Source organism: Chanodichthys erythropterus, chromosome 13 (assembly GCF_024489055.1).
Source record: "Chanodichthys erythropterus isolate Z2021 chromosome 13, ASM2448905v1, whole genome shotgun sequence".
NCBI classification, from domain to species: Eukaryota; Metazoa; Chordata; class Actinopteri; order Cypriniformes; family Xenocyprididae; genus Chanodichthys; species Chanodichthys erythropterus.
In genome coordinates, this window is record NC_090233.1 from 36,618,416 (window position 1) to 36,646,093 (window position 27,678).

The 27,678-nt window shown below is 35.7% G+C and overlaps 1 protein-coding gene across 5 annotated transcripts in view; it reads left to right on the forward strand.

Moving 5' to 3' along the window:
* Positions 1-27,678, forward strand: part of wscd2 (WSC domain containing 2) — a 64,978-nt gene that overhangs the window by 28,781 nt on the left and 8,519 nt on the right. For 4 of the 5 annotated variants that reach the window (XM_067407993.1, XM_067407995.1, XM_067407991.1 and 1 more), the window contains 6 exons: positions 10,151-10,265; positions 11,743-12,615; positions 18,635-18,749; positions 22,042-22,226; positions 24,932-25,053; positions 25,148-25,322. In XM_067407993.1, the coding sequence (XP_067264094.1) occupies positions 12,189-12,615; positions 18,635-18,749; positions 22,042-22,226; positions 24,932-25,053; positions 25,148-25,322 (1,024 nt within the window). In that variant the 5' untranslated portion in view covers positions 10,151-10,265; positions 11,743-12,188. Of the gene's footprint in view, positions 1-7,916; positions 7,985-10,150; positions 10,266-11,742; positions 12,616-18,634; positions 18,750-22,041; positions 22,227-24,931; positions 25,054-25,147; positions 25,323-27,678 lie in introns of those variants that run through there. The other variant, XM_067407996.1, reaches the window with a different exon arrangement.

Genomic DNA, 27,678 nt, shown 5'->3' on the forward strand with positions numbered 1-27,678 from the left:
GTCGAGGAGAGGTAGAGCGACGTCATCTGATTTTCAGTGAACAGTGACAAATAACTATCATATGGCTTTCATATAGACAACTTTTATGATATCTTTATAGTGTCCTTTGGAAGCTTGACTGTTTCAGTTCCTGTTCATTGTAACTGCATAGAAAAAAGATACATACATTATTTTCAGAACTTTTCCTTCTGTATTACATAAAAGAAAATGTTGTACAGGTTTGTAAAAACATTAAGGTGAGTAAATGATGACAGAGTTTTCATTTTTGGATGAACTATCCCTTTAATATTAAAAGACTCAGCAATAAAAACCCTTCTTTATTTGTTTCTTGGTTCTCTGCCTCTCTCTATCCTAGTCTCTCAGCTCTGGAAGGATTTGAGAGACACAGTGCTCTCCTGACACACATTAACAGCCAAATCGTGTGTTCTTCCTGCTGTTCCATTGCTCTGAGACTAACCCAGCTCTAACTAGAGCTCTAGCTGAAATGAAGGGTATTACACTTCAATACTCATTCAACAAGCCAGAACAAGGCTCTGTTCACACAGGACTCCTCTCCTCTCCTCTCCTCTCCTCTCCTCTCCTCTCCTCTCCTCTCCTCTCCTCTCCTCTCCTCTCCTCTCCTCTCCTCTCCTCTCCTCTCCTCTCCTCTCCTCTCCTCTCCTCTCCTCTCCTCTCTGGGAAAGGAAATCATTTGGGTGGGATGTGAGAAAATAATGACTAATATAGCAAGGTTTTTGTGTGAAAAATGTAGCTGCATACTTGAAATGATCACTTCAACAATTGGTGTACCAATGTCCATTTTTCTCAAATTTAATCATACATATTTTATAAGAAAACATTTATCTTCATAATTTGCTTGAGGGGGAGAGTTTGTTATTTATCAGGGTTGAGTCTGGTTTTCTCTCACTCGGTTGAGAGGAGTCAGTCTAGACTAAGAGGCTTTAGGAGCAAAAGACAGACAGGATTATAGTGTCTCACAGTCAGTTTACTGTGTCTTATGCTCCTTTAGAATACAAAGCAGATTTTTAAAAAATGCTTATTAGTTGTTATCAGACTTACCCGTGGTTTCACAGACAAGGCTTAATATATAAATACATGTGCATTTGCACTGACATACTTTAAAATGTCAATCGGAGCCATTGTTTTGTTTCAAGATGCACACCAGTAATGTTTATTTCCACTGTTTTGCAAGTTACTTCCAAACTGTAATACAATATAGATTACTTGTTACTGTTATTTATAAGTAATTCTTTACCTTACAATGTCTCAGAATTGTAATGCGTTACATTACTCCTGTATTACTTTTGAGTTACTTTCACCAAAATAACTACAGAAGTAGAACTAAACATAATGTCACACAATACAAAGTTACACCAGCGAGAGGGAGATGATGAATGAAATAAATCGCTAAACAAATATATCAGAAGCTGTCATTTAGTCTTTATTTACAAACTTGGACACCACATGCGGCTATTGACTGACCACGAACAGGTAATAGAACTTACTTGCAGCATTTTTCATTCGTTAAAGTCCACTTTCTAATAAAAAATTCCTGATAATTTATTCACCCCCATGTCCTTATAGTGGACTTCAATTGGCCCCAATCGGTTAAAGGTCAAAATTACAGTTTCAGTGCAGCTTCAAGGGGCTTTAAATGATCCCAGATGAGGAATAAGGGTCTTATCTAGAGAAACAATCGGTTATTTTCTTAAAAAAATGGAAATGTAAATGCTTTATAGACACAAATGATTGAAGAATACGGAATCGCGGTCTGGTGGAAGCTACTTAAATGCCCTAATTGAACTAAGGCCTAATCCTGTCTTAATCTAAGCTCTGTCTGTGAAACTGGGCCATCATGTCTTAACTTTATTTAAAACTTTGTTTTTACTAATATATATATATATATATATATATATATATATATATATATATATATATATATATAAAATCATGTTGACTGCTTTTATGATACCTGCACTTTTTTTTTTTTTTTTTTTGAAAATTTTATTTTCTGTATTAATTTCCTGTGCAGTAGGTATGGGTGGAACAAATTGAAAATTCTAAAAATGTTAAAAATCTATAAAATTATAAATATATATATATATTTTCAGAGGTCTGGTTTGAAGTAATTTAGAACTTAATTGAACTGAGTTGATTTAAGTGATTTGTTATTGTTTAGCTGAAGACGCGCACTGGCGTTATGCTGTGAATTGGCAGAAGGTTCTTGGCTCTGATCTGGTGGTCTGTGTGGGTGGGTGTTTGACTGACATTAGTCAGATAACAAAATCCATCCTCTGACCAGGCTCAAAAATCAAAATAATCACTGGCCCATTGCTCCCTCTCCCTCTCTGGCTCAGATATGCAGAGGTCAGCGTGTGGCAGATTGAAGTAGCATGCTTGTGTGTTTGTATTCGGTCGGTGCTTTGAATTTAGGATGTTACTGTGTAACAAGGGTTTATGAATCCACTATTATAAGAATATGAAGTTCAAATTACATCCAAGTGGGCTTTTGTTTACCCATTAAAAAAGAATACAGTAATTTTGTATGTGGGTTGTATGAGTTGTAAAGAATGGGAAATCACTGGGTTTGGGAACAACGTCCAGGAAGGGAGAGCCACACTCCCCACAGGAAAGATCAGTGAAGCATTTTTTTCCGGCTTGGCTATAGTGTGGAAAAACTGACTAAGTTAATTAATGACGCTGTTGACCGAAGGTGACACAGGAAACACTGCCATAGTGAACTCTACTGTGAGTGTGTGACTGTAACTACTTGAGTTGACTTGTTCAGCTTATCTCTTGATGTACATATTTAGTACATCGATTCAGATCACATCAATATCCATTATGAAAACAATGTTTGTTCTAGGAACAAACATTCGATCCTCAACATTAGTATATGTTGAGTTTACAATATTTATGATTAATAAATGCTGCAGTGTTGCTCATTGTTAGTTCATGTTAACTAGTGTAGTTACAGTGTTTCATTTGTTAACATTAAAGTGTTACCAATACATTTTTAATATCAAAGATTGCATCTGCTAACATTACTTAATGCACTAATGGCAAACAATGAACAACGGTATATAACATAAACAAAGATTAATAAATGCTATAAAAAAACACATCGCTCATTGTTAGTTCAATGGCTAATGCACAAACTAATGTTACTAAATGAGACCTTATTGTAAATTGTTAACATTTAAGGCCAGTCCATGCTTATGTGATCCTTTATTGGATATATGGGGTTAATGATAATAACAGCAAAAGATCTAATCAGTTCAATGGCCCAAACCACTGTGCTGCTCATTATCTTGATTGGAATAGCATGGGAGAGTTTCAGGTCAGTTATTTTTGAGATACAGTTATTACTTGGGTGCATAGCAATCATGCCATGGTTCAGATGTTTCTAGATTTATTCACTAACTGCAGAAAAAGATCTATCTGTCTAAGATGAGGTCTACAAAGAAATGCATCTATCTTCTATCAAATATAGTTTGCTAGGCCTTTTAGATAGATTGACAAAGTTCACCTGATGCATACAGTATCACATAAACTACCTTTCAAAAATTTGGGGTCAGTAAAATTTCTTAATGTTTTTAAGGAACGTCTCCCTATGTTTAGCAAGGCTGCAGTTGTTTGATCAAATCCAGTAAAAACAGTAATATTGTGAAATATTATTACAGCTTTTTTTCTCTGTTATTATATTTTAAAATGTCATTTATTCCTGGGATGGCAAAGCTGAATTTTACTCGTCTTCAGTGTCACATGATCCTTTAGAAATCATTCTGTTGAGTATTTCTGCTCGCTGCAGAGCAAGTACAGAGACTTGCTACTGCTAATACATTCACAACGTGCTGCTGTGAGCATGTAATACATGCTGCTGCTGCTGCACATATACCATACATGAACAACCCCACAACAAAGCAGGAGACACGAGAAATAGACAAGACAATATAGCATGCTGCTGAGTGCAATAAAACAAGCTACATTGTTATACATAGACATATGTATATATATATATATATATATATATATATATACACACACATATGACATAGATGGGACGAAAATAAGGCAACCCCCCAAACAAGCAGATCTACCACCAACACATATTTACTGTTTGTTTTTGTTTTTTTAATGGGACTGCATGTTTTACTATCTATGCGTGCCTGGGCTACCTTTCCGAATGGCTGAACACTAGCGGCCTATGACTATGTGTGCTTGGGCTACCATGCCGAATGGCTTAAATCTAGATACGCACACTATGTGTTCTCGTTACCAATTGATATCACGTTGATATCAGATAAACCCAGCAACCACCTGAGCAAATATCATAATTAAAGTCATTTGATAATCATTGACATAATCCTTATACTCTTATTCAAAAGTGAAAAGCCGTTGGGAGCGATAAATGAATGACAGCAGAGATCAGTGTTATTGTACAGCACATATGTGATAGAATTACTGTTCTTTCAATCTACTTTTGTTAGCTCCCTCTCCCTCTATCCATACCTCCCTCTGTTTCCCCAGATGAATAAAAGCATGAGGATTGAGGGTAATGGACTATGTAATATTATAAAGATTACAATGAGGCACTTCTCTCCAATCCCTCTGTTTAAGCTTAACTGTAAAACCCAGTGTTCTTATTGTCCTGGCCATAGAAGCATTACAGTCACTATTAGCTGACGTTAGACATTTTGATTGAAAAAGCTTCTCAGTGTCAGCATAATGGAGATAAAGTAACAATTAGACACACAGCAGATATTCCCTTACCTTTGCGGTCTGGTAGATTCTAAATACATATCTCCCCTTTATGTCTAGATATTTTTAGTTTAATCAGTTATATCTCATTTCCTACCATGCATTTTTAATGCCGTGTTTTCGTGACACGTACTGTATTTCACCGCTATTTTTAGGTTTTGTTTTGATTATTTTCGGAAGGCTGTATGTTTAGAAATTTAAAACGTTTATAATTGCTTTCTCACATGTGCATTCAAGCCTATAGATAAATTATTATTATAATTTATTGATCTCAAAGAGGTTGTCTTCAGCACTTAGATAACCCCCTTCTCCTCTCACCTGCTACACACAGGAAAATTGCTTTAACTGGGATGTAAACCCCAGTAGCAGGATCAAACAGAGGAGAGGAGATCCCTATGGATTCTCACTGAGAAATTGTTATCTGGCTGCCAGATCGTTTGAGCAGGCACACCAGTTATTAATTGCAGTTGGGCATAGAGCCAGTAACAGGCACATGCTAAGAGATCAGCCATCCCTCTAATTAAAATGGCTGGCATTAAAACGGCAGGGTGAGGCAGACTTTGTGTGCCTAAAACAGGCTATAGCAATAGATAACTCATCCAGTCAAGAGATATGACATTAAGTGCAGTGCATGGCTGTAGATTGGGTTATGAATGATAGGAACATAACAAAGTTTCTAACAAAGTTAAGAGTTAAGTCTTTTCCGGTAAAGTAAATGTTTTTTCTTTTTCCCTTTTTAATTAATTAACACAACACTTACCAGGGAAGCTGTCTTGCACACAACTGCCGCAATGATTTATATGTGACATATCTGCATATTCTGCTCACAACCAGATGCTGCACTCATTTTCTGTGCACTGTTTTTCATAACTGAAGGCCACAGTACAAGGGAAATATCAGCTGAAATATCAATAAAAGTAGAGTGCTGAACTTTACAGTTTGCCGTAGTTTGATTAGGCTGCCCTATTGATAAAATATTAATTGTAAACTATTAATTATTCAATATATGCATAAACAAAACAAAAAAAAGACAAAAACACCTAAATCCATTATCTAGAATAAACCACGCTCAACCATGACTTTATTCTTTAGAGCCTCAAGGCATGTGAATGAAAAATGAAAATGATTTACATATTAAATTACTTGGTGAAATCACATTATACATTAAATGCATTTATTTTAATGCTATAGTTTTTTTTTAATTGATTTGCCGTAATTTTCACAAGCAATTGGCAAATTTTCAAAACTCTTAGTACTAATATCACAACAGATCATCAAAAGTGCAAATTTTTTCCAAACATTTCAGCATATTTTCAACTGTGTTAATACAATACACAAAATGACAAAGTATCCTTTTCACTATGCAAAATAAGTGCTTCATTTAAATAAATGTTTCATTCACAGTAACTGCCTTTCATAATGCTATTACTATCAAACTTTTCATTTGCATCTCTTTTCATTCTGTTAAATACATTTGTATATTTAATCCAACTGATCTTGATGGTTAATCAACGAATCATTTGGTACATCACTAGATTTAGATACGGATTCTATAGATATAATTTCTTGTTTGCAATTTCCGATACTGTGTGTGAGTGTGTGTGTGTGTGTGTGTCTGTGTGTGTGTGTGTGTGTGTGTGTGTGTGTGCGCGTGTGCGTTTTTGTGACATATCAGGACATAAATGTGTATAATGACATGGGTATGACATAGGTATTACAGAAAGAGATGACTTATGAGGACTTTACCCAATGTCCCCACTTTTTAAAAGGCTTATAGATCATACAGAATGAGTTTTTGTGAGAAAGTAAAAATGTGCAGTTTCCTGTGATGGTTAGGTTTAGGGGTAGGGGTAGTGTAGGGGGATAGAAAATACGGTTTGTACAGTATAAAAAACATTACGCCTATGGAATGTCCCCACAATTCACAAAAACGTGTGTGTCTGTCTGTCTGTCTGTGTCTCAGTGGTCAAAAACTGTAAAACAAGCTGTACAAGAACCTGGATTTATTTTTTATAAAATCATATTTTATTGTTTGGATGTTTGTTATTCTGTGCACAAAATGTAGTGGACAAATGCACACATATGTAAACACTCTTTCTACTGATGAGCTGACAATTTCACCTGTGTAGGCGAAGGCAAGGTGCATCTGTGGTACATCAAATATCATGACATATAGTAAGTAAAATATGGTCTGATATGTTGAAATGTGACAGTAAACCAGAGTTTAAATACACAAAGGCAATGTTAAGTAGATCACTTGGGCATTCATCACAAATGAGAGTAGTCGTCAAAGTTTGACACATGCTGGTATATGGCAAGATGCCTGCGGGCCTGTAGATTCTAATGTAAACATCATTATGGTAGATGTGGAATTCAGCCTTTAATCTGAAGTGAAAGCTGCTGAACAAAGAAAACATGAGGAGGCAGAGCGAGAGAGAGAGGCTGAGAGAAGGGCCCCTGTGGTTCTGGGGTCATGGCACTTTAATGGGGGAATGCTGATGCTGTCATTTTTAACACACTACATGAGGTTCCGCTCTGAACTATTGGCAGGGATTGGGGATTGTCTGCTTTTGAGAGATATGTTTGTGTGTGCTCAGAATAATTGTAACCTTTTCTACAAAAAATCCTAAATAACTAAATTGCCATTCTGTCAGGCAGAAGAATAAGCTTCTGTTGTGTGTAATGATGGTTATTTCCTATTGTCATTTGAAGGTTTGATGGGGAAAAATGAAAGCTTTATGAGAGCAACAACATAAAAGTAAAGGTTGATGTTTTCTAGTTACAGTTTTTTTTTTATTGTTTTGGTTAATATCTCAACAGTGCACTTTTTCAAACATTTCAGCATATTTTCAATTTTGTTAGTACAATACACAAAATCACAAAGTTTCCTTTTCACAACACAAAATAAGTGTTTCATCTATAGAAATGTTTCATTCACAGTAACTGCCTTTCATAATGCTATTACTATCAAACTTTTGATTTGCATCTCTTTGCATCTCAAAAAAAAATCTTTAATTTACTGTAAATGTTTGTCTTTGTGATTTTAGGTGGATTTTTTTTTTTTTACAGCGAATGGCTTAAAGTTTTTTTTTAGATATTTTCTGACATGTTAAAACAAACCACAAAACACAATTCCTCATCGTGTGAACTGCTTGGGTGGAGTGTGTAAAAAGACATCCATGGACTTTCCCCACCTGACCTCAGAGACTATATTGCCCAATCAGTAAGTAATACACTTCCGAGGCTCTGAGGCTACACTTGTTGCCAGCGCTTGAATCCAGAAAAAGTGAAGGAATGTTTCTTTGTTAAAAATCAGTGTTTTTGAGTAACTAAAGTTAATGGCACTAACTTAACTACATTTTCAGCAGTTTATTGGTTTTCAAAATGGAAGTTTTGCACTTGTTTAAAGACTCCAAGACTCCAAGTTAAGTCGAAGGTTTACTTTCTGTATGCGACAGCAAGCGTGGTCCCACAGGAGCGGATGTATTTTTTATTTACAGTGGGGAATGTGCAGGAAGGCCTGTAATGGCACTGTGGCGCTCTGTGTGCTGATGCGCAGTGGCTTGCCCCCTCTAGCAGTAACGGAGTGTGTATTTATGGAAAAGCCTGTGGACTGTAACCTGAGGTCATAGCCCTTAACTCAAGCAGCCAAGATTAATTCTGACATGGTTTGCCCATGAGTCTCTCTTACTGAACATTTTTCAGCTTATTTGGTGTGAATGTGAAAAATATCCATCAAAGAATGCCAATGCTGTCAAAGTAGAGGTCAAACCACTTTTTTTCCAATTTTAAAGCAGAACTAAGTAACTTTTTTACCTTCATAAATAGTTTTCTAAGTCCTTACAATGGTTAATTGACTTGTAGTGGTGTGTTTGAGGTGAGCACTAACCCCCTCTGGCACGTCTATGCCAGAAAACAGCACTTGCGCCGACCCGACACAATCTCGCCTCATGTTCACGTTCACGTGAGAGTGACAGAATGCTTTACGGTAATTCAAAAACAATGTATATATTATGACTTTATAAGACAATTTCGAAAATTACCCACCTCCATCGAGATTTCTTGTACTGTATTTGCAAAACTACTACGCTGGTGAGCGTTGTAGTCGTTGTAGTCCAGAGCTGCGCTTGGAGTATTTACGACAGTGTGATTCACTGAAGGAACCTGTAGGGGGAGCTTCACAAATCTTACTGAGCTCCGCTTTAAATATCCAGCTACCCTGAGAATGTCCTCCAAATTAATAACAAGGTAGTCAGATATCAGTGTTAGGATTAAATATAAAGTAGCCTGTTAACTATACTATAGGGATTACATAATCTAAGAATATTGGTTTGTTTAAAAGTAGACATTTCAAGAGATGGCAGAACACACATCCTGATTGTTTTCATTATTTTACAAAATCACAATGTTTTGATGTTATTGTACTTTTAGAGTTTGCATTACTTTTATCTGTATGACCAAAATGTAAATTAAATGCAAGTGATCGCACTGGCGCCTCCGTGTCATGCAGTAAGCACGCTTTCCACACAAGCATTTGGATATGCGCCAAATAATAGCACACATTTATCTAGGACTAGACTAACATTAGAGAGAGCGGATTTGTAAAGTTGCTAATACTTACATGTTTCAAGTGATAAGCCATATTTGAGGTTGATGAATGATAGGCTAATGTTTGGATTTCCTGTCGTTAACGATCTCTCCCTCCCTCCCTCCACTTCCTGTGGAGTTTTTTTTCTGCCACTAACCGACTAATAAAATCTTGATTGACCAAGCCTGTTCTAGTTGACTATCAGTTAGTCGAGTATCAGGGGGCAGCCCTAGTTCTGTTACTGTTTGACAGCCAGAAAATCAAATATTTTTGTCTTCATTTTTTTACCCGTTTTGTAAATTACAGTAAAACCCAACAAACTTGTTTTTGTGAAATATTTTTCTTGAATGGTGTGCCTGCCCTGACCTATCTTTCTATAAAATAAAGTATATGGCCTTATTTTTTATATTTTGTTTCCAAATGCAATGACATTCATATATTTTAACTGTGACTTTTTGGGGACACTGTACTTTATATCAGGGACCTCAATGCTTTTGATTGTATTTTAGTTGATCTGCACTCTTGACTGCTTATTTACTGTCACACCAACAGACGCCCATATGTCTCCAAGCAGTCTGAGTTTTACCACAAGAAAACACATTTGCACACATTCACATTTACAAGCACTTTTAAAGGCCTGGGCCTACAAAGTTAATAAACATGTGCTTAAGGCAAATTAAAAAAAAAAAAATAAATAAGTATAAAGAGCTTACACTAAATGAAATCCTTGACACCCTGGTGTGTAACATGAATTTAAAAGAATTTTCCTTGTCTTTCGCCCTTCTTTTCCCCTCTCTATAGGAACTGAGGTATATATCTGCACTGAATGAAGTCTGTGTGCTGCTGGTTTAGAATGTCATGATAACATCAGCCTGACTCCGCTCTGACTGCGAGCAGGTGGGAGCCCAAGGGTCAGGTAACGGTGACATTGGGTCATTGTATGCCCAAACACACACGCACACACACTCTCACATGCACATTCACGCAGAGTCTGTAGGGAGATGTTAGCTATGGAAATTTCCGTTACCCTTGGAATGAGGCTGATTATGACTGCTTGTTTAAACACTTTGCCTGAATGTTTTTCCCCAATGTGGACACTGGGGTCTTTGAGAGAACGGGAATGGACTACTTCCATCCCGTTTAGCTCTACAATGTATTCAGTGCGAAAATGTATTTGCTGCAAAAAAAGTAAAAATTGATTTCTAGTAAAAAAATATATAAACTAGTTCATTTACTAATGAAACAAAATTGTGTCAGTTAAAACAACTTGTTTTCTGACAATATATCTTAAATTAAGTTGGATATTTTTATTGCATTTTTAAGCACGCATTTCACTATGTTTTGATTACATTCAGATTTATGGTCCAAACATTTTTCAAATGGATTTGAAATATAAATGTATTCAAAATTATCTGAATCATAAACACTTATTCAGTTTTGTTTCTCAAGTAAATTTTCAAGTATAAATATCTAAACATCCTTTAAACAAGATAGATATTTTACAAAATTCACAAATGTCGAATTAAGTCTTGATTTTAAATCTAACAGTTTTTGTGAGGTTTCTGGTTAAAACCAAATACCATTTTGTTTTCCCTTTGCTTATTTTTTTAGCATTAACATTAACAATCTCTGAGCATTTTGTCATTTGCCTTTCATCGTTTAACGATGTTGGGATGTTTCCAGGTTTCCAATTGGTTATGGTTTAAGGATGTTTTATTTTACTGGAAAATGAGACAAAAATATTATTTAGGAAAATTGCAGTGGTAGGAAAACTACTTATTACTTAATACTATGCTGAGAAGTAAGACTTTGATACATTTTGAAACAGATTCCTTTCCTCTGATCCTTACTTTACACACTTTTTTGATCGCTTCACTCTTTGAATGAAGCAAATTAATGAGTTGTGGCACTGTGTACCCCTGAGTGATGTGATGTTGATGTAATTTTGTTATGAGAAAAGAAGAGATCAACAGAAGAACAAATGCATTTTAAATGACTCTTTTAATGTCCTAAAGTGGTTCTTTAAGTCACAAGATGAACATTTTAATTAATCAGCCTTGTTGTTTGGAAATATCTGTAAAAACATCCTCAAGCCAAACAACTTTTGGATGTAACTAAGACATGACCAGCCTCTGTCTTTCTGAGCGTAGCTGTTGCATAAATGTGTACATGCTCCTATTGGCACACTTCTGCTCTCTGCAGAGCCAGGCCCTTAAAAGTGTCTCGCCTCTGTGTTTGATGGTTTGGGTGTTCATGAATAATACTGCTGCATTGTGTTATTGAATTTTAGCTCTATGCCCTTTTAATCGCTTTCAGATATAGTTCTTTTCTTTGCTCAGAGACCTCATCAGTATTTACTTCTTGTTCAGTATCTGTCATTTTATGTTTTTCAGTCTTTGAGTGAGGACTGAGTCAGGAATGAATGAAGAAGCGCTGCTTTTGATTGACGGACAGCTTGGTGGGAAACAAGGCCTCTGGAGAGCGAGAGTCCGATAACAGGAGTGAAAGCATCGCTACGGCAATATCATCTTTCAGTCTTCACTGCCACTCGTCTTTCACAACATGGCCTCTGCGGTAGCACCGATCTCTTCTGTTGCTTCCTCTTTGAGGACATAGAAAGGCACCAGACACACGGACACATTCCTGCACACTGCCGCAGAGAGAAGCTGGGGAAGTGTCTTCAGACTTGAAAGTCCATAACAGATGGACAAACTGTGTTAAACATCAGTACCGTCACCTTTACAGCTAAGCTACTGTTTCCTGGGACTCACAGCACAATGAACGTTTTAGGAGGGTGCTGTCTCTGATTTTATATGTTTCTGTTCAACATCAAAGGCCAATGCGTGTGGCTCGAGAGCCCATCATGGCCAGAACGCTGCTGAAGATCCATCGCTATTTCCGGCGCAAACCGGTACGCTTCTTTACCTTCATCCTCCTCTACCTCACCGCTGGCAGCCTTGTTTTCCTTCATTCTGGCTTCTCCAGTGATACTTCCACCACTGGCACCTCCGGAAGCGGCCGTGACCCACTTATATCCGAAGGTGGGGGCGGCACAGGTGGTGGGAGCTCTACCTCTGATGGTCTGGGGCTCCTAGGGAGGGTGTTTAAGGAGACACGGAGATCCCCCCGGAGATTTGGACCACCGTGGATGAAGGAAAATGGAGCACAGGATGCACCAGAGTGGGCCGGAAGAGGAGTCGAACACACCAGTAGCTGGAGCCATGGAGCCAAAGGAAGAACCACCAAAGAGATGGATGACGGGAGAGGTAGGAACATTTCCCTCACCATGGAACCAAAATTTAACATCTGTTTTAACTTCTGTTATAGACAGATCATCTTAACCATTGACCTGATGTTATTCAAAATTTAGAGAAGAATGTTTAGCAAAGCTATTCGACAAACCAGTAGCAATGTATTTCCATACTAGTCCAACTTGGTTAATAGTATATTGCAAAAAAAAAAGTTGAAGCTAGTTGACAAGCATAGTCTCTTTGATGAAGCTGACTGACCAAAGATGACTTTCTGCTTAAGCATTTATAACACTGTTGTCAATGTTGGTCTTTTCATCTCATTATAGACAGAGTTTTCCTTATTTAACAGAATACCTTCCACATTCTCACACATATGACACATGTGGTTATGTGTTAAAAAAATAAATGATTAATGTTGCACTTCTGTAATGACACAAACCACAAAGCACAGTTCTCCTTGTGATGATAGCAACCTCAGACACTCTCAGTGGAGAAGTAAAGGAGCGTCTTAAGGGAGGAACTTTGTAATATAATAACACTGAGTATGCGTCGATTGCCCTGCAAAAAGACGCAAAAGTCTTAGGCACGTCAGTTTTTTCACCCCCCAAAAAAGGTTTTAAGCCAGTTATTTATATATTTTGTTGTAGTATCTGTAGGAAATATCAGTTTACATTTCCAAACATAAATTTTGCCATTAATTTTAATAATCCAGTGAGATTTTTGAATACACAAGGAGTCTGACAACAGCCGGTGCTCCACATGGAGATCAGAGCTCACCATCATCGAATCTGTCTGTGATTACATGAAGAAACAGATGAAACTGAGACAAACTAAATCCAGAAGAACTTTGGCCGTGTCTCCAAGATGCTTGAAAAAAACGACCTGCAAAGCTACCTAAAAATGATGCACCTGGACCTGGACAAAAGCCGTTTTAAACGCAAAGGGTGGTCACACCAAATATTGATTTGATTTAGTTAATAGAAGTTAATTGGTAAATAAAATCTATTTATAACAGTATTTTTGAAAGCATCCTTACTTTACAGAGTTCCTAAAACTCTTCACAGTACTGTAGCCTTGCAGGTCGGTTTCTTCAAACGTCTTGGAAACATGGCCACAATTCTTCTGGATTTACTGTATCTCAGTTTCAACTGTTTCTTCATGTAATCATAGACAGATTCAATGACGGTGAGAACAGTGTGGAGCAGACTCCTTGTGCATACAAAAATCTCAGTGGATTATTACAATTAATGGCAAAATGAATGTTTGGAAATGTAAACTGATATTTCCTACTGACACTACAGCAAGAGATATAAATAAAAAAATACATTTTTGGGGGGGGGGAATACTGATGTGCAGAGACTGTAGCACAGTAGTGTGTGTGTGTGTGTGTGTATATATTATATATATTATATATATATATATATATATATATATATATATATATATATATATATATATATATATATATATATATATATATATATAAAATATACACACTCTTATATAAAATATTAATTATGATATATTTCTAAATATTTACATGATATTTCATCATATTCAAATTTAATCTGTGTGACTCAAGTGCTACAGGGCATTCCAAATTAGTTTATTTTTGTCAGATGAAGTGCTCGGGGTGTAGTGAACACTGCGTGCCCTGTGAAGCAGAACACAGCTATTGATTAGAACAAGGTGATTGGCCCTTCAAGATCAGAATGGAGCGATTTAGCGTGTCAGTGGTCGGTTGTCAACGACAGGCCATAGTTGAAGCTCAGTGGAGTATGGCAAACCGCTTGTGTCTTCATGTTAAGCTGGAGGACTGAGGTGCCCTTTTGGTGACTGTTGAAGTAAATAATAAATATGTGTATATTTTTTCTAACGCTAGAGTAGCACATTTGAGAGCTGTTGTTAGTTCATAGCCTTTGACAGATGTGTGATCTCTCCTAAAAATCATATTGCTAACAGATGTCACATGTAGTTCTGTTTTGTTTTTCCTGTGCCATTTAGATTTATTTATTAAAGCACTGTTTGCTCTAAAGTGTTGTGGTGCACTTTATACCGGACATCCGCTTTACAACAGCAGGCACAAAATAGTCTTAAAATCAAGTGTATAATATTTATTTCACTTTTGAATGGAATAAGCAAAATGTTATATTATAGAGAAAATATCCTTGATGCATTTAATAAAACCTAATTTGAGTGATCCTAATGATAGCATTTATGGTTATTAAAGAATTTTAACACTTATTCACATTCATGGGTTAGTTGTGTGCAAATGAAAAAATCGGACTTTCTCAAGTCCCCAGTATTCCTGTAAATAATTGTAAAGTCAGTTCATTAATCTTTTAAGTAAAAGCTTTTTCTTTGAGGTGATGCGATTAAATATACATGATGTGACCTGCATCATATTTGGTTTAGTAGGAAAGTGTGATTGAGGGTGTTTGCTGAAGGTCTTCTTAGACGTAAAAAGCTGAAACATGCCAGTTATTTATCTCTCTCTCTCTCTCTCTCTCTCTCTCTCTCTCTCTCTCTCTCTCTCTCTCTCTATATATATATATTTATTTATTTTTATTTTTATTTTTTTTTGAGTGCTTGTCAAACAGCTGACCAACAGACACCAAATATCACTTTTGAATCAACATACGATATTATCATCCCTAAAGGTCCATTCACATAAAGAACATTATGTGAATTATAACAATATCTAGTATGACAACTACACTACTGTTCATGAGTTTGGGGTTGGTAACTTTTTTTTTAATGTTTTTGAAAGAAGCCTAACTAAGGCTGCATTAAAACACAATACAATTACAGTAAAAACAGAAGTATTGGGAAATATTATTACAATAAATAAATAATTGATTGTTTTCTATGTTAATATATTTTAAAATGTACTTTATTCCTGCGATGGCAAAGCTGATTTATCCAGTCTTCAGTGTCACATGATCTTCAGAAATCATTCTAATATGCTGATTTGCTGCTTAAGAAACTTTTCTTATTATCAGTGCTTAATATTTTTTTGGAAGTCGTGATACATTTTATTGCAGTATTCTTTGATGAATAGAAAGTTTGAATTATTGATGAATTATTGGAAACAACTTAATGTATCCTTGCTGAATATATAAGTATTAATTTCTTTTAAAAAAAAAATCTTACTTTTAAATAGTAGTGTATATTGGTGTCCACACCAATGCACAATTAATCCATTTATTTTAAATGTTGGGCTTCAGTTATGTTCTGTGATCATAATTGCTCCTTGTGCTTTAAAGTAGGGAGGATTTTGATTGGCTGTCTATGTGTTTATTGTTCATCAGCTGGAAAAATTATTTTGAAAATGATTCCAACAATATTGTGCATTTGTGTCCTTACAGTTGTTGCATGGAAACGGCTATTATCTTGAAAGGTAAAATTTTATGGTTATAGATACAGTTTATGGTGTGCACAGACTTTGCATTTCCTCCTTGAGTCCAAAGTAAAATCTGAAAGACTTCATGATTGGTTTAGTTTACAGGATGCACTTTGCAAGTTACTTATATCATAGTGAACATTACACCACAAGAAACAGCTTGATTGAATTGCCAATGTGGGCCCCTTCTCTGTGAATGGACTACATCCAGGAAAGTCACCACAGTCCCCTGTGCTAACTCACTATAGTTCAAACAGAAACCCACAAAAAAGCAAAAGAAAGCCAATTAATGGATTGTGTAAGTCTCGGGTCATTAGCTTTATCCATAGTGAGGTTTGAACAGATGGTTCTCAAGTGTAACCCTCAGGGCTTCTAGCAAAACACTGCATGTTTCACTTTTGACAGTCATTTGTGGCATGACTTTAGCAATCAGCCTCTAATAAAGAGGAAGCCACTGTATTATAATTGTGACAGAGGTGGAATATTAGCTCACTTATATTAGCTCACTTATTTCATCAGCCTTATGGTCTGAACTACATCAAACACTTACATCATTGTAAAAGGTAAATCAACAAATAATTTCTTCTTCAGTCTCCTAAGTCTCACAGAGACACTTTTCCACAATGAGAGAAAAAGAAAGGGAAAAGAAGTGTGAGTTTTAGCCAATGATACCCAGTACTGTTTAACATGTAAGACATGTGGAAGTTAACTTTTACAACCCTCTTTACTTTCGTAATTAAGTGTATTTTTGGGTGAAACAGAATTTGATTTAAAGGAACTAATGATTATACTTGTTTAATATTTATATAATATATTTATGTAATTGATTATGTATTGAATCATTCAGACCAGGGAAATGTATTATTAAGCAGAGGGGGTAAATTTTGATGTCATGTTGTGTTTCTTGTTATTCTTCCATGTTGTCCCTGTCTCAAGTCTGCCTCCTTCAGGACACTTTTATTTTACACTGTTCGTGACTAAAAGAAGCTTTCGTAATAGTAATATGGGGGAGACTGGAGCTAGCTGTCATCTGTATTATTATTATTATTATTATTAATAATAATCTAAATTCATAGAACACTTGTATTTGTAGCTCAAAGAGCACAAATAAAAAGTTAACAATAATAATGTCTAATAAATGAAATATTATTATTATAACAGACAAATACCAGAGACACAAAAGCAAAGAAAAGGCTTATAGTTACAAAGCTTTAACCTGCTGGTTAAGAAAATAAAATATAGAAGCAAGTACAAGTTTAAAGAAGTGTAAAAACATAAAACAGTTTTAATTTTATAGGCTATGATTTTGAGGTTTATTCAAATATATTATGTGAATCTATTACAACTCATCCCTGTTCACCTCTTCATTACTTTTCTTATATCCAGAGCAAACGGTTCGTGCAGAGAGCTCATCATGTGAGAACAGCAGAGCATCATTAACTCTGTAGTTGTGCTGCTAGTGAGAGTTTCATCGATGCACTTTGCTGCTCCACAGAATGGCAATACAATGTTGAGTGAATGGAGCTTGACTTGTAGATAAAGCAGATTACCGAGCTTGCCCTCTGTGCCTGCCAATACGATTAACTCACAGACCGCCATCCTGCTCACTGCATTTTAGACAATTGCAATTACTTTAATGTTGCACTGGTTAGTATGTGTATATGACAGAACCCCTCTTCTCCAGCTCATCTCCGCTATTAGAAAATACATTCAATCCTAATGGGTAGAGATGAGATTACAGAGAAAGAACGGATGTCATGCAGCAGGGCATTTTTGGGTCATTTGTATGTGTGTGTGTGTCACAAATGATGAGATTGATGGAGCAGATGATGCATCAGTGCATCGGACTGTAAATGTTTTCAGAACAAAACGTCCAGAACAATGTGGTCATATCCAAACTGTAGATGTTTTTTAATGTTTTGTGTCACAAGCTGTTAATATTTGGAATGGCATTCTCTATATGGTAGCTAATCACAATATGTGATGCCAGACTGTTAGCACTTGTTAAAATTTATTGTTTCATTTAATCTTCAGAGGATCCATAATTGGATCTTCTAATCAAATTCAGCTCTTTATAAAGAATGTTAATTATCCCATTTTTACTTGTCCCTTAGTTTTTAAAAACAAGCAATATTCAGTTGCACCTGAATAAACAGTAAAATACAAATACAAATTAGTGCTATTTAATTATTACAGACTTAAATAGTATACGTGTATTAACTAGTGTGAATAATAATAAACTATTATTCACTATATTTAAGATGTATGATATTTAAGTTTATATTAAGGAACTTATCCAATATTATTCTCATTTTAAAAATGATCTAATTCAATTAATCTGATGCTTTGCATTTTTAAAATATGAATTAATACAAATTAATATTAGAAATTCTCTATTCCAGAGCAGTCATGCAGATCTGGCTGTGATTTCACTGTTTGGCCACTAGATGGTGTTGGGTTTCAACATTAGTTATTATGAAACGTGCTTTGCAACCTTGAATTGTTCTTGAATTAATTTCATGAATCAACAGGATTTACTCATTAAGAGGATTCATATCAGCACTAATTTATTTTTCTAATTCATCATACCAGAATTAATAGTGATTTTTTTTCATATCTTTCTCTTTTTAGCAAAGTACATTGGCTGCTATGTTGATGACACACAGAAACGGGCTCTTAGAGGGGTGTCCTTTTTTGACTACAAAAAAATGACTGTGTTCCGTTGCCAGGACAACTGTGCTGAGAGGTATGTCAACTGAAACTTTTTATCTCTATGTACAAGAATACGCACACACATTTGCATCTCAGTGACAATTTTTTTGACTTATATTGTTTATATTCTCAGATTTTCAGTGCACTAACCTCAAAATAAATGAGAGAAACCTTTCATTAAGACATTATTTAGTATGTTTTTAAGCAGTTTTCTTGATGGCCATTAGCAGATATCTGTCCCCCATAATGCAACTGATTTCAAGTTTTACCTTTCATTTTTTTAAGATAACATTTCCTTCCCACAATGTTGATAAAACCTCTCTTACACATCCAAACAAAACCCAAACAAATGCTCAAGTTATCATGTACAAATACACATAAATACACATTATGAGTTAGTAAACATCATAAATATGTAATTGCTCTCAGTTAATGCCCTTTCACTGACAAGACTAATTTAATGCTCATTACGCTTTTCCATTTCCCTGAGTTTATCTTGTTTCCTTGACCTCTAATGAACTCATTATCAGTTGTGCTGTTTCGTCTGATGGTCCTTTGATTGTCACAAAAATTAGTGCTTGAACACGTAGTCTACTCACCATGTGCTCAGCAGTAATTCAAAATTTTTAATAAGTTAAAGGGATAGTTTACCCTAAAATGAAAATTGTCATCATTTACTCATCCACATAAACTTGAATTCCTTTCTTTTTGCTTGGAACGCAAAATGGGAAATACTGAAGACCCATACCGATCACTCTTTTCTGAGGGATTGCAGTGAACTGAAGATTTCATGATTCAAAAACAATGAGACCAACATGGGAGTAAAGCCATATTATAGCTTTATCAGAGGAACAGATAGAAATTTAAGTCATTATTCACTTTTAAATCAGATTTTTGATAAGTGGTTTTCAACCTTTTTGACTCCAAGGCACCTTTTTTTTTACTCACAATTTCTACCTGATAAAATATTTTAGATCTGGCATAACTAGAAAAATGTATATTTATTATAAAAATAGAGAGCCCATGGCACTCTAAGATTGCATTAATTTACATGATTTTTCCAAATCTAAATCTCACTTTTAAAATTAGGCCTCCTCATATATCCAGGTTTTGTGGAGGGGAAAAAAACCCAGCAAATGTATTCAGAATTCCTCCAGTTTTGATATTAGGGTGACTAAATGATGATTAAATTAAAATGAATTTTCATTTTTAGTTGAACTATCAATGTTGCTTTTTATTTTACATCCTGTTAGCACTCTTGCTTCCTTCCTCTTTCCATAGTTCCTCTACCCTTCCTGCTTTCCAGTGTTTCTTAACACTGCGTATCCATTAACATCAGTATACTGAATCACCTTGGAAAAGCCACAAAAAGAGAGAAGGGGAGGGGGAGGGGGGGAGTCTAAGGGATTTTGATACCAGGACAGCTTTGAAGGAAAGCGTGAGATTCAACATACTGTAAAGAGGACATCTGTTTGTATTTAGTGCTCAATGCTCCCTAGTGGGCCAGATACTGAAGAAAAACAATCCTTTGTGTTCTCTCAGGGCCTATTAAACTGACATCATGCATCATCTTTAAAAAGACAGGCTCTGTATCATGGACTGATCCTTTAAAGCTTTCAGACTGGGGGTTCAGCTTGGGACAGTTCTCACACTTTCGAAATGTCTGAAAACAACTGCGTAGAGGAAGGGGATAAGGGGTGGAGAGAGGGATGGGCCCTAAAGCTGAATACCTTGTTTGTAAAGTCACAGAAAATGAATAACACATTTACAGAGCCTCTAAAGGGGCATGTTAAGGCTTGCTGCAGTAGCTGCGGTTAAATAGTATTCAGCCATACACCAATTACATTACATGCCCACTGCAGCTCCACCCCCACTGCCATTTTGCTTTTTTTATAGAAAGAACTAGAAAGTTGTGCACGCTACAGTTTTAAACTGAAATTGTCTGCTCTGCTTCATATAGAAGGAGCTGCAGAGTTGCAACAGAAGTCAGATTTCACTTATGTGAAGAGAGTAAGGAGAGATGAAGCCAATTCCCCATAAATGTTAGAAAAATACTTACCCTACACAAATCATTGACGAGAGTCTGTCACTCTGTCAGATTTGCAGGGGAATACATGCAGCTCCTTTGTATTTATAAGACCATAAAATTTCATGTTCACAACCAATGCCTCTGTTCAGCTAACTTATCTCTTAGCCTTGTAGTTCTGATGCATTAATTGAATAAACCCCTTGAGATGTAACATCTCGTTTTCGAGGGGGTCCCAACATTCAAAATTACATAATCCTAACACACAAACATCATACATTATAGCTAACAATACAAACACAACAGCACACACACCCCCCCCAAAAAAAACAAAAAAAAAACAGTGACAGTCTCAAGGGTAACATGTACAATCGTTCTTAAAATAAGATGTTACACATTGTTTAAACAGCCCAAATGATTAGTCAGGTATAGAACCACAATACACCATTTTGCTTGCCAACAGCTTGGCAAAAACTTTTTTTCCAAGAGTGCTTGGAAATGATACTCTCTACACAGTGCGTCAGCTTTATCAAACCAATATCTTATGGACATTGAAAAATGGACATTGTTTAGATTTGGTCCAAGTGTCAGAACAATAAACCACATTCTTTCTGCTGATTTCAACAACCACATCAACATCCACACCCATGTTCCCAACTGAATGCCTCAGTATAAAGTAAAATTGTGGTGCACGTATTACACTCCCCCTTGAAAAGCCTGTTATTAAGTGACCTGCTTAAAGGCACAAAATGTGATAGTTCATGAAGCATGCCTTTTTGAAGCATGAAGCAGTGAAGATAACAATAATACAGATAGTGTATTGTTTACAGTGAAATAATTTCATTTCTCTCTGTGTTTTAAGTGTTTATTCATATATATATATATATATATATATATATATATATATATATATATATATATATATATATATATATAATATTTACAGGATTTGTATGCATCCCAGTTGCATGCAACTGCAACACTTTCATTTTTAAATACATATGTGTTCTATGTTTTATACTCCCAGAAAAACCTATTGTACATTTTCCTAATAGCTATTTTTTTTTTTAATTTGTGCTTTTTTTTTTTTTCACATTTTTTTGCACATTTTGTGCACAATTTTAGATAAGAATCAGTGTTGGAAATGGGATCTCAAGCATGACTTGATATTACATTGCTTCACAAGCATCACAGTTCAGCATGTTGGATCATTACCTGGCAGTCCAATGTCCTGAGGCTGAAGTGGACTGAATGCATAATAAAGATGTTTTTTTTCTTTTTTTCTTTATCCTGTTATTAGGGGTTATCTCTATGCGGGTCTGGAGTTTGGAGCTGAGTGCTACTGTGGCCATAAGATCCAGGCGCCCAACGTGTCAGGGAGTGAATGTAATATGGAGTGTAAAGGGGAGAAGAGTAACCTCTGTGGAGGACCTAATCGACTGTCCATATACAGATTAGAGCTGAGCCAGGAGTCGGCCCGCCGATGTGAGCTCCCTAAAACACACAGATACACTTACACACATGCATCAGCATACATCCACTCACACGTTTGGACAGGCACACAGATATGGCTCTATGGAAGTAAATTAATGCCAAATGTTTTTGAAATAAAAAGCATGTTGAGTTGCACTAATTGAAAAAAAATTATGCATTACATTAGCTGTGCTTGCATTTTGATGCATTGTATTTTTAAGGCTTGCATTTTTATGGGCTGAAATTCAACATGGTCGAATATTTAAGCTGTGAATATTTCAATTAAAAATATTACACACACATTTTCATTATTAAAAATTCAATAATTTATATTCACCTTTCAGATTTCACTTCCAAAATATTCATTCTGTTTAAGAATACAACCTATAAAATTCGACTAGCAATTTTCAGTCCATTTTATTTCCCTTTACAAATTCGCTTCGACAAATTCAGTGGCAAATTCAGCAGAAAATTCAACATTTCACATCCGGGAACTGCAGGAAAAGTAGTAGAGTGTCGATGCATGTTCTCCATCTGCTGTTAGCAGACTTCACCAGCAGGTGCCGCTAGCGGCTGTTTAAGACCAGATCACGCTAGTAAGTCATCATTCATTCATAAAAACGGATTTTGCTGAAATGGAGCAAGCGGTAAGAGAATGTCTGACGATTATCAGGGACAGTATAAATTCAGAAAAGCTGACAAAGTCACAGAAGCTGCATTTATATTTAATTCAGTGTCTTTACGGTTACTTTCCCTGTGTAGGCTACATGTAAGCTGCTTTCTCTACAGTGAATGAGATTAGGCTATATAAAAAAAAAAGTGCAATTCAACAAGCTTTTTATTTCAAAAACATTTGGCATTAACATTAATTTACTTCCATATGGCTCAACATTTTGGTGTCACTCTCAGGAAAGTGGAAATGCACACATAACTGCTTTTATCGATAAGACAATCTAATTTCTTAAAGGAAATTTGGCAAGACTTTACAATAAGGTTTTCTTTGATAACATTAATTTACTACATTAGTTGACATGAAGTAACAATGAACAATACTTCTAAAGTATTTTTTAATCTTGATGTTCATTTCAACACTTACTAATGCATTTTTAAAACAATTAACAATTTTATTTTTAATAACAATGGTTAAATGAAACAATATTGATCTAATGTTATTAAATGAAACCTTACTGTTCCTGGAAAGCTAGAGGAAGTGTAGCACAGGGATAATGACTCCCCACAATTGATTTCTTGGGTGAGTGACTATTTTAAATGATTTCCTTCTGTTTTTGAGGAAAGATTCTATCTCTATGATAATCATTTATAAATGTTTAAATATATTTATTGGAACTTTTCCCAGTATTGTTTAGCTGATTCTCATAGCATTCATTTTTATAATTCCCTTTTCCTTATGCGTCATGTTTGATAAAAAATAGCACTGGCAGAAACTTGTGACATTCCGTCCCGTGTGTCCTGATTAAGCACTTTCCCTTGTGACAGGATGTGTGTGCATGGGAGAGGACAAGTAAAAAGCACGAATAAAATAGCAGCGCACGAACAACTTTGATTTATTAAGTTAAGAAGTGCTTGGGGCCAAAGCAGTTTTATTAAAGGCAAAGACTATTTCTACTAAGTGTACATAGCAAAACAGTATTTTCTTTGCACTAAGTATAAATAGTGTTAGATGCTATTTATACTATTTATAATGGCAGAAAGTATTTGTTCCTCATTGTATTGTATTGTTTATTTATACCACTTTATACAATGGATTGTTTAAAAGCAAGCAGCTTTACAGTATTAAACATGAAAAACAGTGTCAGTGTCTCTTTCAATTAGAATTAAAAATACAAAGTTCTGTCATGAAACTCTTGATGGCGCAGTCTGATAGGTCTTTGACTCAATTGATTGGTTCCTGCTGTATCAGTAGCCAATGAGCTCACTGCTCGACCTTCAAAAACTTTGTCAGCATTTGCTGTAGCATTTGCAGCACTCTTTCATAAACCCTCCACCTTCCCCAGCTCCACCTGTATAGATCTGCTACGGGTAATTCATGTCCGCTATTATACAGCAGCAGCATGTCTTATTTGCTCACAGCAGCGTGTTGTGTATGTATTGGCAGTAGCAAATTCCATACTTGCTCTGCAGCTGTTTCAAACTCCCGAAACAAACAGAAAACAAACTTCATTTTGGCCTGATTTTGTTTTAGATCACATCACACCAGTTCATTCTGCAATTTCGCTTGAAGTTTATCGTGGCCTTTACTCTCCATGCCACTGTCATTTTAGTTTCTTTTTTAATTTTGATTGGGTCAACCAGGCAAAGTTGGGCAAAGTTAGTGTAAATAACCTTTGCCAACAAGATTTCCACGTGTGTGTGTGTCGATTGAACACAATGCAAGTCATGATGTCCAATTTGTGAACTAATTACTCTTTTGATTCTTTTTGAGTCAATCAAAAATATTTTGAAAATAGTTTTGAGCTTGCTCATTCGTGCTTTGAATTAGAGTTAATTGTTTAGAGCCGTTTTACAGCTGACATGCTGAAAAACCACATCAGCAACCACATAGCATGACTCTGGAAACCACTCTAGCATCATGCGGGCGAGATTTTTATCATGTAAGCGACACAAATATCTCCTTTAGAAAATACTAAAATGTTGGGTTTTTTTTGTTTGTTTTTTTAAATTTTGAAAATCATGTACTTGTTTATTTTGCTCTTAAGATGGGAGTGCCATCTTCAAGGGTTGTTTCAAGAGGCCAGACAACGTGACCCTGGCGCTTCCTGCTAGTGCTGTTATTCAGAACATGTCTGTGGACAAGTGTGTTGACATGTGCACAGAGAAAGTAAGTATGTATGCATGATGTGAATCTGGTGTCTCTCATACTACTGTGTTTATGCAATTCTGTCTTACATAATCTCTTCCTTTGCCTGGCATAGGAATTCTCTCTGGCCGCTTTGGCTGGTGAAAAATGTCACTGTGGGTTTCCCACTCCTCTATTCACTCTGCATGAGCATGAGGATGAGGAATTGTGTCTCCAGCGATGCGTAGGAGAAGACTTTGAGAGCTGTGGAAACAATGACTTCTTTGTAGTGTACCAGACCCAAGTGCAAGGTAACATGACCTTGTTTGGTTTAAAACAGTGTGCTCAGGCCAACGCACAGGCAGCATACACAGATTTTATTGCCATATTTGTTTGCATGTTTGGGACTAGAACAAACGCATCAGGTCACAGAAGCACAAAAATAGCTCCATCTGTACTGCTTTAACACATTCTCTCTTCATGGTGTTTCAAATATGTGATGAGCTCTAAATGAGCTTTCGTGGCTTCTTATCACTTCTAAATTTGTCCACCCTCATGTTTGCAAAACTCACACTTACTCTTCTCTTCCTCCAAGTTCGCTGTCAAAGTGAGCAAAACACTGAATCCTTTATTAAAGTTTGCTTTGTTTTCAAGAGTGGTCAAAGGTGATCTTGCCACCAAATGTAAATTTGACACTAAATCGATTGCAGATATATCTAAATGCATGATATAATTTGAATAAATGCACACTTGCAACACATAAATGATGCAACTTCTCTGCTGTGCAAACAGAGCCTTCTTTCGAAACATGCAAACATGCACTCGGCCAGAAAAAAAAAAACCACACACACACAGACACACACACACACACACATGTTTGTTTTTGTGAATTGTGGGGACTTTCCATAGACTTCAATGCATTTTACACTGAACAAACTGTACATTCTATCCCCCTACCCTGCCCCTACCCCTAAACCTAACCCTCACAGGAAACTGTGCAAACTTTTACTTTTTCACAAAAACTCATTCTATATGATTTATAAACCCATTTACATTGTGGGGACCGCTGGCTGGTCCCCACGATGTAGGTGAACTCAGGTTTATATTACATCATGGGGACATTTGGTCCCCACAATGTAATATAAACAAAAGCACACACACACACACACACACACACACACACACACACACACACACACACACACACACACACACACACACACACACACTGTCTTGACTTTGAGGGAGGAGAAATATGTTCTGGGTCTATGCTCCAAATTAAATATTTGGAGCATAATGTTGAAAAACTTTATCTGTGCAACCAGGAAGGCACAATGACAATAAATACTGTCCTTGTAATCCCTTACGAAAAAGAAGTATACTTCAAATTAAATGTTTAGTTCACTTTCAAATATAATTTTCCTTATAATTTACCCACCCCCATGTTATCCAAGATGTTCATGTCTTTCTTTCCTTTGTCGAAAAGAAATTAAGGTTTTTGATGAAAACATTGCAGGATTATTCTCCTTATAGTGGACTTCAATGGAGCCCAAACAGTTGAAGGTCAAAATTACAGTTTACAGCAATCCCAGATGAGGAATAAGGGTCTTATCTAGAGAAACCATCGCTCATTTTCTAAAAAAATGTTTTTATACGTTTTAACCATAAATGCTCATCTTGAACTAGCTCTCTTCTTCTTCTCTATTAGAATTCCAGCAGTGTAGATGCTGCTAAGTGTATTACTGCCCTCCACAGGTCAAAGTTTGAACTAAATTGTCATATACAATATGCTAGTGCAAGTATATAACAATTAGTTCAAACTTTAACCTGTGGAGGGCAGTAATACACTTAGCAGTGTCTACACTGCCGGAATTCTAATAGAGAAGAAGAAGAGAGCTAGTTCAAGATGAGCATTTATTGTTAAAACTTAAACTTTTGTTGTTGTTGTTGTTTTTGTTTTAAAAAATGAGTGATGGTTTCTCTAGATAAGACCCTTATTCCTCGTCTGGGATTGTGTAGTTTCAGCTGCTCTGAAACTATAATTTTGACCTTCAACTGTCTGGAGGCCATTGAAGTCCACTATAAGGAGAAAAATCCTGGAATGTTTTCATCAAAAACCTTAATTTCTTTTCGACTGAAGAGAAAAAGACATGAACATCTTAGATGACATGGGGGTGAGTAAATTATCAGAAAATTATAATCTGAAAGTGAACTAATCCTTTAAGTGAAATTTTAAAGTCCCTGTAAAGTCAATTCTGACATTTGTTTCTAAACACGTTTATAAATGTTACAAATGTATTGCTGAAACACATTACAAAGACTGTGAATTATGTAGTGCTGAACTGTGAAGTTAGAGCGTTAATCAGTGTATATATATATATATATATATATATATATATATATATATATATATATATATATATATATATATATATATATATATATATATATATATATACAGCTATGGAAAAAATTAAGAGACCACTTAACATTGGTTTCTGAACTTGGAGTGGTCTCTTAATTTTTTCCATAGCTGTATATATATATATACAGGGTGTGCAGAATTATTAGGCAAGTTGATTTTCTGATCATATTTTTTTTCCAAGCACATTTTACCAATTCCAATCCACATCAATCTTAATAACTACTATTAATATTGTTTTTAAT